This window comes from Globicephala melas, chromosome 9 (assembly GCF_963455315.2).
Source record: "Globicephala melas chromosome 9, mGloMel1.2, whole genome shotgun sequence".
Lineage (NCBI taxonomy): Eukaryota > Metazoa > Chordata > Mammalia > Artiodactyla > Delphinidae > Globicephala > Globicephala melas.
Genome location: NC_083322.1, coordinates 96702183 through 96716013, shown reverse-complemented (window position 1 = coordinate 96716013; position 13831 = coordinate 96702183). Strand labels below are relative to the sequence as shown.

The 13831-nt window shown below is 52.0% G+C and overlaps 1 protein-coding gene across 1 annotated transcript in view; it reads right to left on the bottom strand.

Moving 5' to 3' along the window:
• The window catches only part of ADCY1 (adenylate cyclase 1), a 125291-nt gene that overhangs the window by 68436 nt on the left and 43024 nt on the right, over positions 1-13831 (bottom strand). Inside the window, 1 exon segment of the mRNA XM_030871268.2 lies at positions 12887-12998. Within this exon segment, the coding sequence (XP_030727128.2) occupies positions 12887-12998 (112 nt within the window).

Genomic DNA, 13831 nt, shown 5'->3' with positions numbered 1-13831 from the left:
AACCATTAGGACACCAGCCTCCTGGTCTGCAGAAGGGGTTTGTTTCCCAGCGTTCCATGGGCAGGCCGTGCTGGGGCTGACTTGTCCCGTGACAGAGTCTGGGAGCCCAGGGCCTGGTGCAGACGTCCACACTGCAGAGCCCCTGGGAGGCAGCCAGCCAGGCTTCTCTAGGCTAGCAGGCAGCCCGGGCTCTCTTCTGGCACCTCTAGAGTGTCCGTCCTCACCTGTCCCCACCGTCACTGCCAGGACACACCGTGCAGGCCAGCGAGGGGCAGCTCGCCCCATACATCTGTGCCCCGTCTTCACAGTCGGGCTGCCTTCACTAGACCCGAGCGCCCAGGATGAGATGAGGGTCCACTGCCAGGGGCCCGACCCTCCCCAGGCGCAGAGACCCTCGGTGGAAGGCTCATGATTCCCGACTCGTCCAGCCCCCTCCGAGCTGTCTGGATCTGGTGATCCAGACCCCTCCCTCTGAGAAGCCCGCACAAGCACCTACCCCACGTGGGCAGCATTCTTGCAGAAGATCTCTAAGGTCACCAAGCCCTGATTCTGGGGACCTCGAGGATGACAGGTATTCCCCACCCATCAGCATCTCCGTGGGACGCTGAGTGCGGGTGACTGCGGACATCCCTGCATCCCCCAGCTTGGCTCTGCGGAGTTCCCAGCCACCTCCAGGCCCCATAACCCCAGCCTTGTGACCCTGGGACTGGAAGGTGCTCGGTACAAGGTCACTGAGCGGGCAGGTGTGCGCGCGCGCTTGTGTGTGTGTGTGTGTGTGTGTGTGTGTGTGTGTGTGTGTGTGTGTGAATGGGCCATAAATCCTACGGGCAGGTCGTAAGTGGCAGTTGTGCCGTCAGATTTCAAGGGAAATCAGAGGCCGTGGGTGGGGCTGCCCCCCAAGCAGCCACCCTATGAGCCCGACCGTCATATCTGACACAGAGACTCAAGAGTGGCCGCCACAGAAAAGGGAGTCTCTGTGGGGCTGGCCGACCCCTCAGGACAGGAGGTGCTGAAGGACCCTGTCGTTGTAAACTGTGATGAATGCAAGTGGTGTCCCTGGCGAGCCTCAGGAGTGACCCCTACGCCCAGCAGGGCTGCTCTCCAAGGCAGGACGGGGCATCTAGCAAGTGACATCCAGGCCGCGGGCTCACAGGTAGATGAGGCCCACTGCATTCTGGGGAGAGCCAACACACGCAGGGGCATAACTACAGCCCGCCAGCGACACATGTGTCGCTGGCGACCATCCTGAGACCGTCCCTCCCGGGCTCAGAACAGACTGGGGAAGTGAAATGCTCACCCGTCCCCTTGTTTTTTAATCTCAACTCTCCTGACTTTTGTTAACAAGCTTAAGAGACCAAAAAGACGATGTTTTCCATTGCTTTTGGTGTTTTAGATAACAACATCTTCCCTGTAAATACCGAAAGCCAGAGCCTGGAGTTCCCCCGCAGGGAGCGTTTGTGACACCTGAACAGCTGCTTCGTGGCCAAAGCAAAGAAAGAAAATGGAGGAGGAGGGACGGCGGGGCTTGCTGGGAAGGGACAGGAGTGACAGGACATGATGGACAGAGCCCCCTCAGAGCAGCACAGGGGCTGCCGGGGGATCCAGGCAGGAGGGTCTCCTTTGCTTCCCAGGTATGGTCTGCAGGCCCGCTGGTCAACTCTGGACCTGGCTGGCCCTGCCCGAGAGGACGGCAGAGACTCCCACACTCAAGGGCTCTGTGACCCTGCCCGCCCAGCCCTGGACCCAGGAAGAAGCAGAGAATTCAGTGGGATCTCAGGAAGAGCCACTGCAGCTTCAGAACCGGAAGAGGCCCAAACCCCTCTGAGGCCGGCTCTGAAACAGCGGGGTCCAGAGAGGTCAGAGGCCATCATGTGCACCCCACACTGCAGCTGGCTTCTGGGAAGGCTGAGGAGCTCCCAAGACCTGGTGGCACCCCTGTGGGAGGGGAGATGCAGAGAGAGAGCTTGAAATGACCCAGTGACTGCACCTGAGCCCCAGGTGACTGCATGCAAAACCAAATGGCCAAGTGGTGTTAACCTTGCACGGCGCCGGGCCATCCGTGGGAAAACCAAATAAGAGATTTTAGAAAATGTTCCTTCTAGGAGGCTGTCTCAGCGTTTAACCTGCTGCGTCCGCACAAAGCTGAAAAGAAATGCACCAAGATATAAACCACGGCTATCGCTGGAAAGTAGGACACATAATCATTTCAACTTCCATTTCCACAGATCGTTCCTGCAGTTCCTTTCACTGAGTCCCACGTGCTCCACCCACTGCAACAAGGACCGCGGACACAAGCGAAGGGAAGAGACGAGGACCCTGTGCTCCGAGGGCTTCCTGCCCACGGGGAGGGACCACACAGGAGCAACAGAGCTGGAACCCAAGAACGCACAGACGTCTGTCCTACAGCAGAGACCAGCCGCATTAACTCAGGACCGGAAGTTTCTCCAGCCTCAGCCACGCCCAAGAGACATCAACGAGCCCCACTGAGGCACACTCTCCAATAATAAACAGTCACATGTACACCTCTGCTCCTGGTGTCCAAAAGGAACAGAGGAGGAGCAACCCAAAACAGGGCACAGATGCCCAACTGCACGGGGCGGGGGGCGATGGTGGGGTGGGTCAGCCCTCTCTCCACGTATCTTGCCTCAGGGTCTGCATTGTGGGACAGAGCCGTGCAAATAGTTGATGTACTTAAAAAAGAAAAATTAAATTTAGAACAGCAGTGCCTAAAAATAAAACCAAAATGAAATAACTGGGACCACGTTGGTAGCACAATTCACAAGTGGTTTCACAAGTGGTTTCACAAGTGACAGGAAAACACGTATTTGACTGGATATCTAGTGGGATGTACTTCAAGGGCAAGGTAACGAGAGCAACCACTAAAGAAATCTTAGATTCTATTCAATGGTCTTATTGTGGGGAATAATATTGGTAATGCTATTTTGAATCAACTGTATATAAAAGGATGAAACAAAAAAATTCTATTACTGTCATTAGGGTTTCCAGCATCAAAGGAAAAGGGACACAAATTTAAGAATCACAGGAGTGAAGTTAAGTGAATTGGAAATATCAATATGAACTCAGAATTCATTCATGAATTTTTCTTTTTCTAAAACATATCTTCCATGTCTGGCTCCTGTAAAGTCCTAGGACCGGAGACCACCCAGATTACAGGCTGGAAAAACCATTTCCCAGTGGAAGAAACTAGGGCTTCCGGAAAACGCCGCATCTGTGAGACAGGACCACGCTCAGAGGGGACGGGCTGAGTCGAGAGGAAGCAGGAGGCAACCGCACGGCTCACCCCTTCGGAGGGTTCTAGTCCTGAAACTTGATAAAGAAATGAAAAGAACCAAGCATGCACTGAGGATAACCCAAGAGCTGAGGACTAAATGTGCTTCGTTTTTAAGGAACCACAAGCTAGAAAATGCAGAGGAAACAACAGGATCCGAAAACCACCACTGTGGCAACCAGAGTGAACACCGATGGGCCGAGTTCGCCAGGCAGCTGCTGTGACCCTCGGGTGCAATGTCATGGGAGACGGGTAACAACACGGGAACCTCAAACCCACACGCCCTGGAGGGAGGAGGCCAGCGGGGAGGGGTGCACTGGGGACAGCACTGCGCTCCAGGGAAGGGCTGTCAACACAAATGAGCGAGCCCAGGATCTAAGGCAGGTAGAGAAGGTGTGCTGGTTCAGGAGAAGCACAGGACACACCCAGCCTTGGGGCTGAGCCGCCACAAAAGGCAGGAGGCTTAACAAGGAAAAACCGAAACCAAGAAACGCTTGGCATATCCAGGAATACGGTGTGTGTATTCATCCAGGTTTTAGTTTTCTGTATCCTATGAAGGTCTGACGTCTCGGGGGCCTCGCTGGCAGGGAACGATGACCACCGCGCAGGGCTGGCTAATTCCCGGAGACAAACAACGGCTTGTTCCAATTACACCGGCGGATCAGAGGCCACGTCTCCTCTGCGGGCTCTCACACTCCGGCCACTGTCCCCACCCTAATCACCAGGGCAGGGACCAGACCGCAGGGAACACCGACAGCCCAGAGCCCTTACTATCCACACTGTCCAGTCCTGCGTCTGCTTGCCCCCTCTTCCCGTGGAAACGCCAATATAGCCCCGCCCTGCTCTCCCAGCCCCCTCTGCAACCTGGGCGCCCGGTGGTCCCCTGTGACCTTGGATGGCCTGGTGTGTCCCCTCCTCTCGGGGACCATGAGTGATAGAGCATCCTTCTATGCCATTAGCCTCTGTGTCATCACCCAAGGGTACAATCCAGACACACGTCCACCTCATGTGAACCCTGACTGGAACAAACCAGCTCTGAAGAAGAGACACGTCTGAGACGAGCAGGGTGACCAAGCCCAGAGCCAGACTCAGGACTCTGTGACTGCAGTCAGTGCAATTGGGTGCGACAGGGGCCTTGAGGTGGTGCTGGCCATAACGTGCTCAGTGGAAGAGCTACTCACCAAGGATGCAAGCGTGCTGCGCGGTGCTGGGCAGGACCTGCGGGGGAGAGTGCAGACCAAACAAGACTGGCCAGACGTTAGTTACTGTCGAGGATGGGTTGTGGGTGCCGGGGGAGAGGGCGTGACGTTATTGTCTCTACCTTTGTGCTTGTGTGAATTTTCTAAAACCTTCAAGGGCAGGGTTTACATCTGGCTTATTCATGCTGCACCCCTATCACCTAGGACAATGCTGGCACACAGTAGGGACCGGGGAGCTGCTTTCTGAAGCCAAGTATGAACACGTGCCTCCCTGGTGATACATGGAGGAGACACGTCCTCCTCCTGTGCACGGCACTCAAGGGGCCCGTTCAGACTACCCTGCCTCTCCCTGTACCGCGGCTCCCCACTCAGGCCTCAAGTGAACCTTGCTCTCCACACCACCCTCCTCCCTCTGCCTAGAGCACATCTCCCCACACAGGGACCTGGGCCACCGCAGCTGCTGAATGAAGGTTTCCTCCCAGCAGACAGGGTGTTGAGTTTCTACAGGTGGCCTGATACGAATGACAGACTCCTTCAAATTCCAAACATCTACTGGCTTTTCAAGAAACAATATCTGGGGCTTCCCTGGTGGCACAGTGGTTAGGAGTACACCTGCCGATGCAGAGGACGCGGGTTCATGCCCCGGTCCAGGAAGATCCCGTGTGCCGCGGAGCAGCTGGGCCCGTGAGCCATGGCCGCTGAGCCTGCGCATCCGGAGCCTGTGCTCCGCGACGGGAGGGGCCACAACAGTGAGAGGCCCGCGTACCGAAAAAAAAAAGAAAAGAAAGAAAAGAAGAAAAAATATCTATTCCCTGCTAATCAAGGGATAATTAAAGAAATCCAGGTTCATCATCAAGGATGCAGAAAGTTCAGAAAATTAAAAATCACAACTCAGCAATAACCACAGTTATTCTGGGATATTTCATTCCAGCCTTTTCTCTCTGGCACTCACATAAGTGTGTGCACACACAGTGTGAAAATTGGGATTCTACTCTCTATGTTATTTGATCACTTAAAATCGTTCCTTTGGGTCAGTTTTCCAAGCTGAGCTCTGGCGACAGCTCCACCGCCACCCCCTCCAGGCTGTGCTCACAATGTCTGTTTACATCCTGACCACACGCTAGCAAACATCTCATTCAGCAAATCCTGGTTTTGCAAAATTGGCTCCAGGTCTCCCCACCCGAGCTGTAAGTACCCCGGCTGTAAGTTCCCTGACTCCGTCTTTGTGCTCCAGCACCCCTTGCCCGACAGCAGGTGCACAGGTGGCTTTGCTAAAGGAACACCGTCCAGCAGAGTCACAACTGACCCACGAGCACGTGTCAGGCCTGAACGCGGCCAACGCTGCGCAGCTACGGGACCAGGGAGTCAGAGCAGGAAGGCCTGACCCTCTGAAATGATCCCGAGGACAGTCTCCCGAGGAGGAGGGATGAGGGGGGACAGGAAGGATGGACCTGAACACACCCCCGAGTAGCTCGGAATTGGGTAGGGAGCTCTGCCCTTGGACCAGCTTCCATGGGTCCCTTTCAGAAACATCCAGAAAAACACAAATAACTGAAAAATAATGTCCTCACTGACACAGGTCATCAGAGTCATCTTTCAGGAATTGCACCCCCTACACTCTTGTCCAGGAGCCCCTCGGTGTCGGGTCCTCACGGGCCAGAAAGGCTCACGAAGCGTCCGAGTTCAGGGACAGCGCAGACTGGCCAAGCCCAAGGGTGGGCATCCCCAGGGAGAGCCCCTTAGCAGACTCTGAGCATCCCCAGGGATGCTCGGACCAGAGAGGGGATGCCTCCCACACTTGTCCGCACTCGCTAACCACCCATGACGCGTGTGGGTCAGCCTCCTGGCCCCGGGCACCACCAGCACTGTCCTAAATCCAATGCACCCCCATCCTGTGCCAGGCAACCACCACCTCGGGACTGAGAACTGACAACAGTGCGACAAGCTCTCTCTGGAAACAGTCCCTGAAGGATTCCCGGGGTCATGACCAGAGCTAAGGACTGTGTTCTCATCTGCCTGTCACCCCTGAGGAGGGGGCCACAACCAGCCCAGGTGGCCTTGCGGATAAGAGGACAACCGGGACTCAGGCTCGTCTCCGTAGTGGGCACACCAAGGACCCTCCACGCTGGCCCACACCTCCCGAACCAGCCAGATGGACGTCTGCTTCACCCGGCCAGTTCATTTTCCCACAGAGAAAACTGATCCAGAGAAGGGCCCCGTCCCCAACAGGTGGCGGTGGAGCAGGGCTGAGCCTGGGACAGGGGCTTCTCCATAAACCCAAAGGGTGCAGCCAGTTGCCAAATCCACACGGAGATCAGAGCAAACACAAATCTAAAATGGATCCAATAAATGGGGGAAAGGTCAAAAACATAGTGCACATCTGTGGTCATCAGCCGTGGATGAGGGTAAATAAAACGTCAGCTCCTGTGGAGACTAAGACAAACACGCTCTGTGTTTGCTTAACTGCCCGGCAGATACCTTTGTAAAGGAGGATGGGTTTGGATCCCTGGGGTCACCACACCCTCCTCACCGGGCCCTTGGACACAAAACAAGCACATGTGAGAAAAACATGTCCAGGTGCTCATCAAAACAGGACACCAGCAGATTAGAACGAAAATATGTTTAAAACCCACAACATCCATGCACAAAAGGACAGAGAAAAAAAGCAATAAATTAGAAGGGAATGAGGCCATCTTAATTTTGAGCTTCCTCACAGTCACCTCAATGAGAAGGAAGAAAGATCCAAGATGAAACCATGATGTCTGAGCTGGAAGCTGCACTGGATGGTACGTGGCAGGTTAGACGCTGAAGATGCAAAGATTAGTGAACCTGAAGGCACAGCAGTAGAGACTGTCCAAAATGAAACAGAAAGAAAAAGAACCCCCAAAATAAAACAAGATCACCATCCTGACGTGGGTGAAACTGGCGTTCCTGAAGGAAGAGGAGGACGGGCATAGAAAAGTATTTGCAAAACGGTGACTGAGGGTTTTTCCCCAAATATTATGAAAACTACAGATGCGAGAAGCTCAATAAACTGCAAGCACAAGACACCTGAAGAAAACCACAGCTAGGCACGTCAAAATCAAAGTGCTGAAAACCAGCAACAAAGAGAAAATCTTAAAAGCAGGCAGAGAAAAAAGACATTTCATACAGAGGAGCAAAGAGCTGACAGAAGACTTCTTGTTGAAAACAATACGAACGATGACAAGAAGAGCAGCATCTTTAAAGTTCTGGGGGAAAGACCTTTGCACCTAGAATTCTATACCCAGCAAAAAAGAAATTCAAAAAAATAAAGGCCAAATAAAGAGTTCTTTCAGAAATATAAAAGCTGAAAGGATTTGTCACTCGCAGGCCCACACTGCAAGAAACACTAGAGGAGGGCTTGCTTCCCTGGGGGCACGGTGGTTAAGAATCCACCTGCCAATGCAGGGCACATGGGTTTGAGACCTGGTCCGGGAAGATTACACATGCTGCAGAGCAACTAAGCCCGTGCACCACTACTACTGAGCCTGTGCTCTAGAGCCCATGAGCCACAGCTACTGAGCCTGTGTGCTGCAACTACTGAGTCCAGTGCCTAGAGCCTGTGCTCCACAACAAGAGAAGCCACCGCAGTGAGAAGCCCGCGCAGCACAACAAAGAGTAGCCCCCGCTCGCCACAACTAGAGAAAGCCCGCGCGCAGCAATGAAGACCCAATGCAGCCAAAAATAAATAAATTTAAAAAAATAAATGTATAAAAAAAAGAGAAAAAGAAACATTAGAGGAAATTAAACAGAAAAAAAAGATAAAACGTGGAAATATGCCACACGTAGACCACACAAATGAGTGAAGCCCATATTCTGGGCCATAAATTTAAGAGGATTCAAATTTTAAAAGTATGCTCTCCAACCACAATCAAATTAAATTTGAAGTCAAAAACAGAAAGATCTTTGCAAACTCCCTCAAAAAACAAACGTCTTAATAATCCATGGGTCTAAGAAAAATTAAAGGGAAAATGATAAAGTATTTTGAACTGAACACAAATAGAAACACAACATATCAGAAATTTGCTAAAGCAGTACTTCGGAGGAAGTTCACAGCATTAAACACTTATATCAGAAGAGGAAAAAAGATCTAAAACACAATGGTCTCTGCTGCTACCTTAAGAAACTACAAAAAGAAGAGCAAATGAAAACCAAAATAAGCAGAAGAAACAAAATAATGAAAAAAAAATAAAGGAAATTAATAAAATTGAAATAGAGATATATGAAACCAAAAGCAAATTCTTTTTAAAAAATCAATAAGACTGATAAATCTGCAGCCAGAATGACGAGACAAAAAGAAGACACAAATCACCAAAATCAAGAATGGGACAGGTGCCATTACCACACATTCTACAAATATTAGAAGGATAACAAGGAAATAGTGTGAACAACTTTATTCTAATAATTTTGACAACTTAGGTTAAATGGGAAGACTCCCTGAAAGATTATAAAACACCAAGTTCATTCAAGAAAAAAATAAATAACCCCACGAGCCCTACTGAAAGTAATTGAATTTATAGTTAAAAATTTCCACAAAGAAAACTCCATGCACCAGTAAATTCTCCACACATTTAAGAGAGAAATCATACCGATGCTACACAAACTCTTCCAGAAAATTGAACTGGAGGAAATACTCCCCAACTCTTCTATGAAATCAGCATTACCTTGATACCACATAAAAACAACATAAGAAAAGAAAGCCACAGACTAATATCCTTCAGGAGCATAGATGGGAAAAAAAATCTAAACAAAAACTTAACACACATGTACACACACGTACACCTACATATTCTCATACGTATTAACTCGTGTACACACATGCACACATGTACAGAGTTGCATGCATGTTCATGCACACTCACGTATATACAATGCACTCACATGTACACACACACTCACATACATTTATATACACATGCTCATTCACATGCGTACACATACACACACCTAACATATCTCTTACTCCAGTCAACCCACCATGAGGCTCCAGTGTGTGCAGCACCTGTTCTCTGGAGGGTGTGCACTTCCCTTGATAAAAGTATCTAATCCAACATCTCAGACACTAGTAAGTGTCCTGGTGAAAGAGCCTAGTAGTGAATAAAAGAGAAAATCTCTTACGTACCAACAAACTGGACAACCTAGAAGAAATGGATAAATTCCTAGAAATATACAATCTACCAAGATTCAATCACGAAAAAATATAAAATCTGAACAGACTGCATCAGTAATCAAAAACTCCCAATACAGGAAAGCCCTGGACCAGACGATTTCACTGGCGAATTCTACCAAACGTTCAAAGAAGAATTAATACCAATCCTTCTCAAACTCTAAAAAAAAACAGAAGAGGAAGGAGCACCTCCAAATTCATTTTACAAGGCCAGTATTATCCTGCAAGGATGGCACAAAAGAAGAAAATTATCCAATATCCCTGATGAACATAGATGCAAAAATCCTCAACAAAATTTCAGTAAATCGAATTTAACAATACATTAAAAGGATCACACAGCACGATCAAGTGGGATTTATTCCAGGGATGGTTCAACACACACGAATCAATGTGATACAAACACATTAACAAAATAAAGAATAAAAATCATATAGCAATCTCGATAGATGCAAAAAAGGTATTTGATAAAATTCGACATCCTTTCATGATAAAAAGTCTAACCAAGTGGGTATAGACGGAACCTACCTCAACATAATAAAGGCCATGTATGACAAGCCCACAGCTAACATCATACTCACTGGTGGAAAGCTGAAAGCTTTTCCTCTAAGATCAGGAACAAGACAAGGATGCCCACTCTCACCACTTTTATTCAACATAGTGTTGAAGTCCTAACCAGAGCAGTTAGACAAGAAAAAGAAATAAAAGGCATCCAAATCGGAAAAGAAGTAAAACTGTCTCTATTTGCAAATGTCATAATATTATATACAGAAAACGCCAAAGACTGTATCAAAAAACTGTTAGAACTAATAAATGATTTCGGTGAAGTTGCAGGATACAAAATCAATATACAGAAATCTGTCACGTTTCTATATACTAATAACGAACTAGTAGAAAGTAAAATTAAGAAAATAATCCCATTTACAACTGCATCAAAAAGAATGACATACCTAGGGATAAATTTAACACCAAAAAAAGGCAAATTGTAACAATCTGAGGAAACACATGGAACACTGAGACATTCTGAGGGAACGTGTGATGCCCCAGAAGGCCCAGTGGACACCCTGCCATGTGCACCCTGGGTGCAGTGCCGATAGAAAGGAGCAATGGATGTCACAGCTGGGACATGGGCCCGAGAGGTGCCCCCAGGGCCAGGGTGAGGGCACAGGCCTGGAACTCAAGGTGACACTCACACCTGCAGCTGATTTAAAACAGAAGAAACTGGCAAAGCGACAGAGGGAGTTTGTATTCTAGGAAGGAAGAGGACAGGACAGGGAGCCCCCAGATCACACATTTCATCCTGAGAACGAAGACCTGGGTGTTCCTGGGGCACCATCTCCGCCCGTGCTCTCCCACCCAGGGAGGCCCATCTCTCCAACCCCTGGACGGGGTAGGCCCTGCGTCTGTTCCAGTAGAACACAGCACAGGTGGGGCCGGCCATCGGACTGCCCACCTCTGGGAACGCCACACCCACAAAAGAAGAAAGTGATCACTGGGCTGCATAAAAACTAAAATCTCTGCCCTTTATACAACACTGTCAGCAAATGAACAAACAGGCCAAAGTGGGAAAGAAAATATTTGCAAATCAGGTATCTGACACAGGACCAGCGGAAAATCCGTAAAGACTTCCTGGGCGGCTGGGAAGCAGGTTATGTCCTGAGAGGCCTGGAGCAGGGGGGTCTCCCAAGGACAGCAGAGGGGCAGGCGGCACTGCTCACCACGAATCATTGACCAAACTTGGCCCTGATCCTTCGGGGACCATGATGCTGACCTCAAGCTGCTGGGAAGACAGAATCGGACGAGGAGGCAAAGAGCACAGGCCCTCCCGTCAGCAGCAGATGCTCAGAAAAGAGGCCCTGGTGGGCCGAGTGGGACCCTGGTCCAGAAGCTTCCTGGTGAGGGGGGAGGAAGCAGAAGGCCTGAGAAAGCTCCCAAGCAGCACTGTGAGAGCCCCCGGCCGCCAGTCACCCCCTGCATCGGACAAAACACACATCCTGACCCAAAGGTAAAAGGTGCTGGAGGCCCGGGCACAGGCCACGCTCACGCCCTCCCCGCCTCTTCTATGCAGCCCTGTCCGCGGGAGGACGCCCGGGAGGCCTTCTACCAGGAAGGCGAGGCGGCACGTGTTTGCACAGACCTCAGCCTCGCTCCCGGGAGCAAGTCCAGTGGCCGCGCAGACAAAGGCTGCCAGGGCCTCGAGGACAGGCAGCTCCATGCCCAGCAAAACGACATCACAGGCAGTGTGACCGCTGCTCGCTCTTCCTGCAAGGCAAGAGCAAAGGCCGGGGCCTGGTGTTCTGTGTCCTGCCCAGAGGCCGGTCCGAGTCTGCGGCCCACGCGGTACCCGCCACCCAGCGTCCCTCAGGACTCCTGGCCACTGCATGAGCCAGGCCCAGCCAGGGGTCCTCTCTTCACCCTGTTCACTGAGGGGACGTTCACTCTTCCTTCCAAGAGCTTTAACTGTCACCTCCTCTGAGAAGGAGTCTGACCTCGACAGAATCTGCCGGCCGACCCGTCCCTCCCTCCCTCCCTCCGTCTCATAACCACCCACTCAGGGGCCTCTGTTTCCACCTCGAGCGAGGCTGAAGGAGAAGGTGCACTTGTCCATGTCCTTGTGTCTCCCCCATGTCCTGGCAGGACAGGGCAGGTGGGGGTCGGGGTCCCAGGCCTGCATATGCTGCAAGTGAGGCCGTTAGCCTCGGCTTGACCTCTGCCGGCCTTAGATGTGACCTGTTCCAGGAAGACTTCAAAACCCTGGCGCTCAGCCCGCAGCGAGCAAGGGGGCCGGGCATCCTGACACGTCACCAGCTGACCCCCAGCAGGCAAGTTTCAAGCGCAGGCAGCGGGCCCGGAAAAGGGCAGCACAGGCCTGCTCCGAAGAGTCCTCCACCAAGGCCAGCCCAAGCGACACGTGCCACAGGACAGAAGGTGGAGGGCGGCCTGCGCGCAAGACCACGCAGCTCAGCCGGTGCCTCGTGCTGCCAGGGCCCCTCACTGGAGGCGCTGCCTGTGCTGGTGCAGCGCCGTCCTGTCTGCAAAGGTAGCGCTCAGGTCCCAGGGAAGGAACCAGCGAGCAGTGAGGCTGGAACAACGGGCGAACACCGCGTCCCAACCAGCCTAGGTCACATCTCCAACATGGGGATCCACCTGGCACATCGTCACCCCAGGAGCAACTCAAGTGAACCTCCAGACAAAGGGAGAGGCTGCGCTTACCGTGGCCAGCTCGTCAAACTTGCCGAAGAGCTCATTGAGGAGTTTCACCAGCTCCTGGGCCGTGCACTGCGACGCCAAGCCCGTGAAGCCCACGATGTCTGCAAAGAGGATGCTGCAAGACAAAGGGGTGCCAGTTGCCCTCCTCCGCCGACAGACGGACAGGCTCATGCCACTCAGACGGACGTTACCTTCGCACGTCACCTGAAACTAGAGCCCCCTGCTGATCCCTCAAGCAGCGGAAAAGGAAGGCTCTGCTGTTCTCGTGTCACAGGTGAGGAGACTGAGGCTGGGAGAAGCCGGGGGACTCTTTGGTCATAGAGGGAGGAAATGCTGGAGCCACTCAGAGCTCCTCCCAGGACACAGGGGAGCAGCAGTGACCACCGCATGCTGTCTATATACTCGGCGTTCCCCAGACACAGGGGAAAAGCTCAACGCCCACTAGGCCTGTCCCTTTTCCCAGGGTGGCCCTGTGACGGGGCCGTGGCTGGTGGCAGGTGAGCAGAAGTGACGTGCTCTTATGGAATGAGCAGCCCTCCTCCACACCTCCTACAGGTGATGCAGGCGACTGAGGCCCAGGCCCCGTCAGAGCCTCACGGGAGTCCTGTGCTACGCGCAGGGTCACCCCTCAGTCGGCTATGGGGGGGGGGCAACCCCTCTTATATGCGGGGCGTCCGTTTACTACAGTACCTGGGTCAGTCTAAACAAGTCAATGCCCACCCATAGCACACAGCTGGCATCCTGGATGCTAGAAAGACTTTCAAAGGCTTAAGTAATGAGGACCAAAGCAGGGCAGAGAACTTGTAGGACAACAGAGAACCTCCCCGAGCCGTACGTTTGGGAGAGGCTGGGGTTCCTGACGAGTCCTCCAAGCACCCTGACCCTCCCACATGTGAGGGACGAGGGAGATGGGATCAGGGGCCTGTCTCAGGACGAGGTGTTCCACGG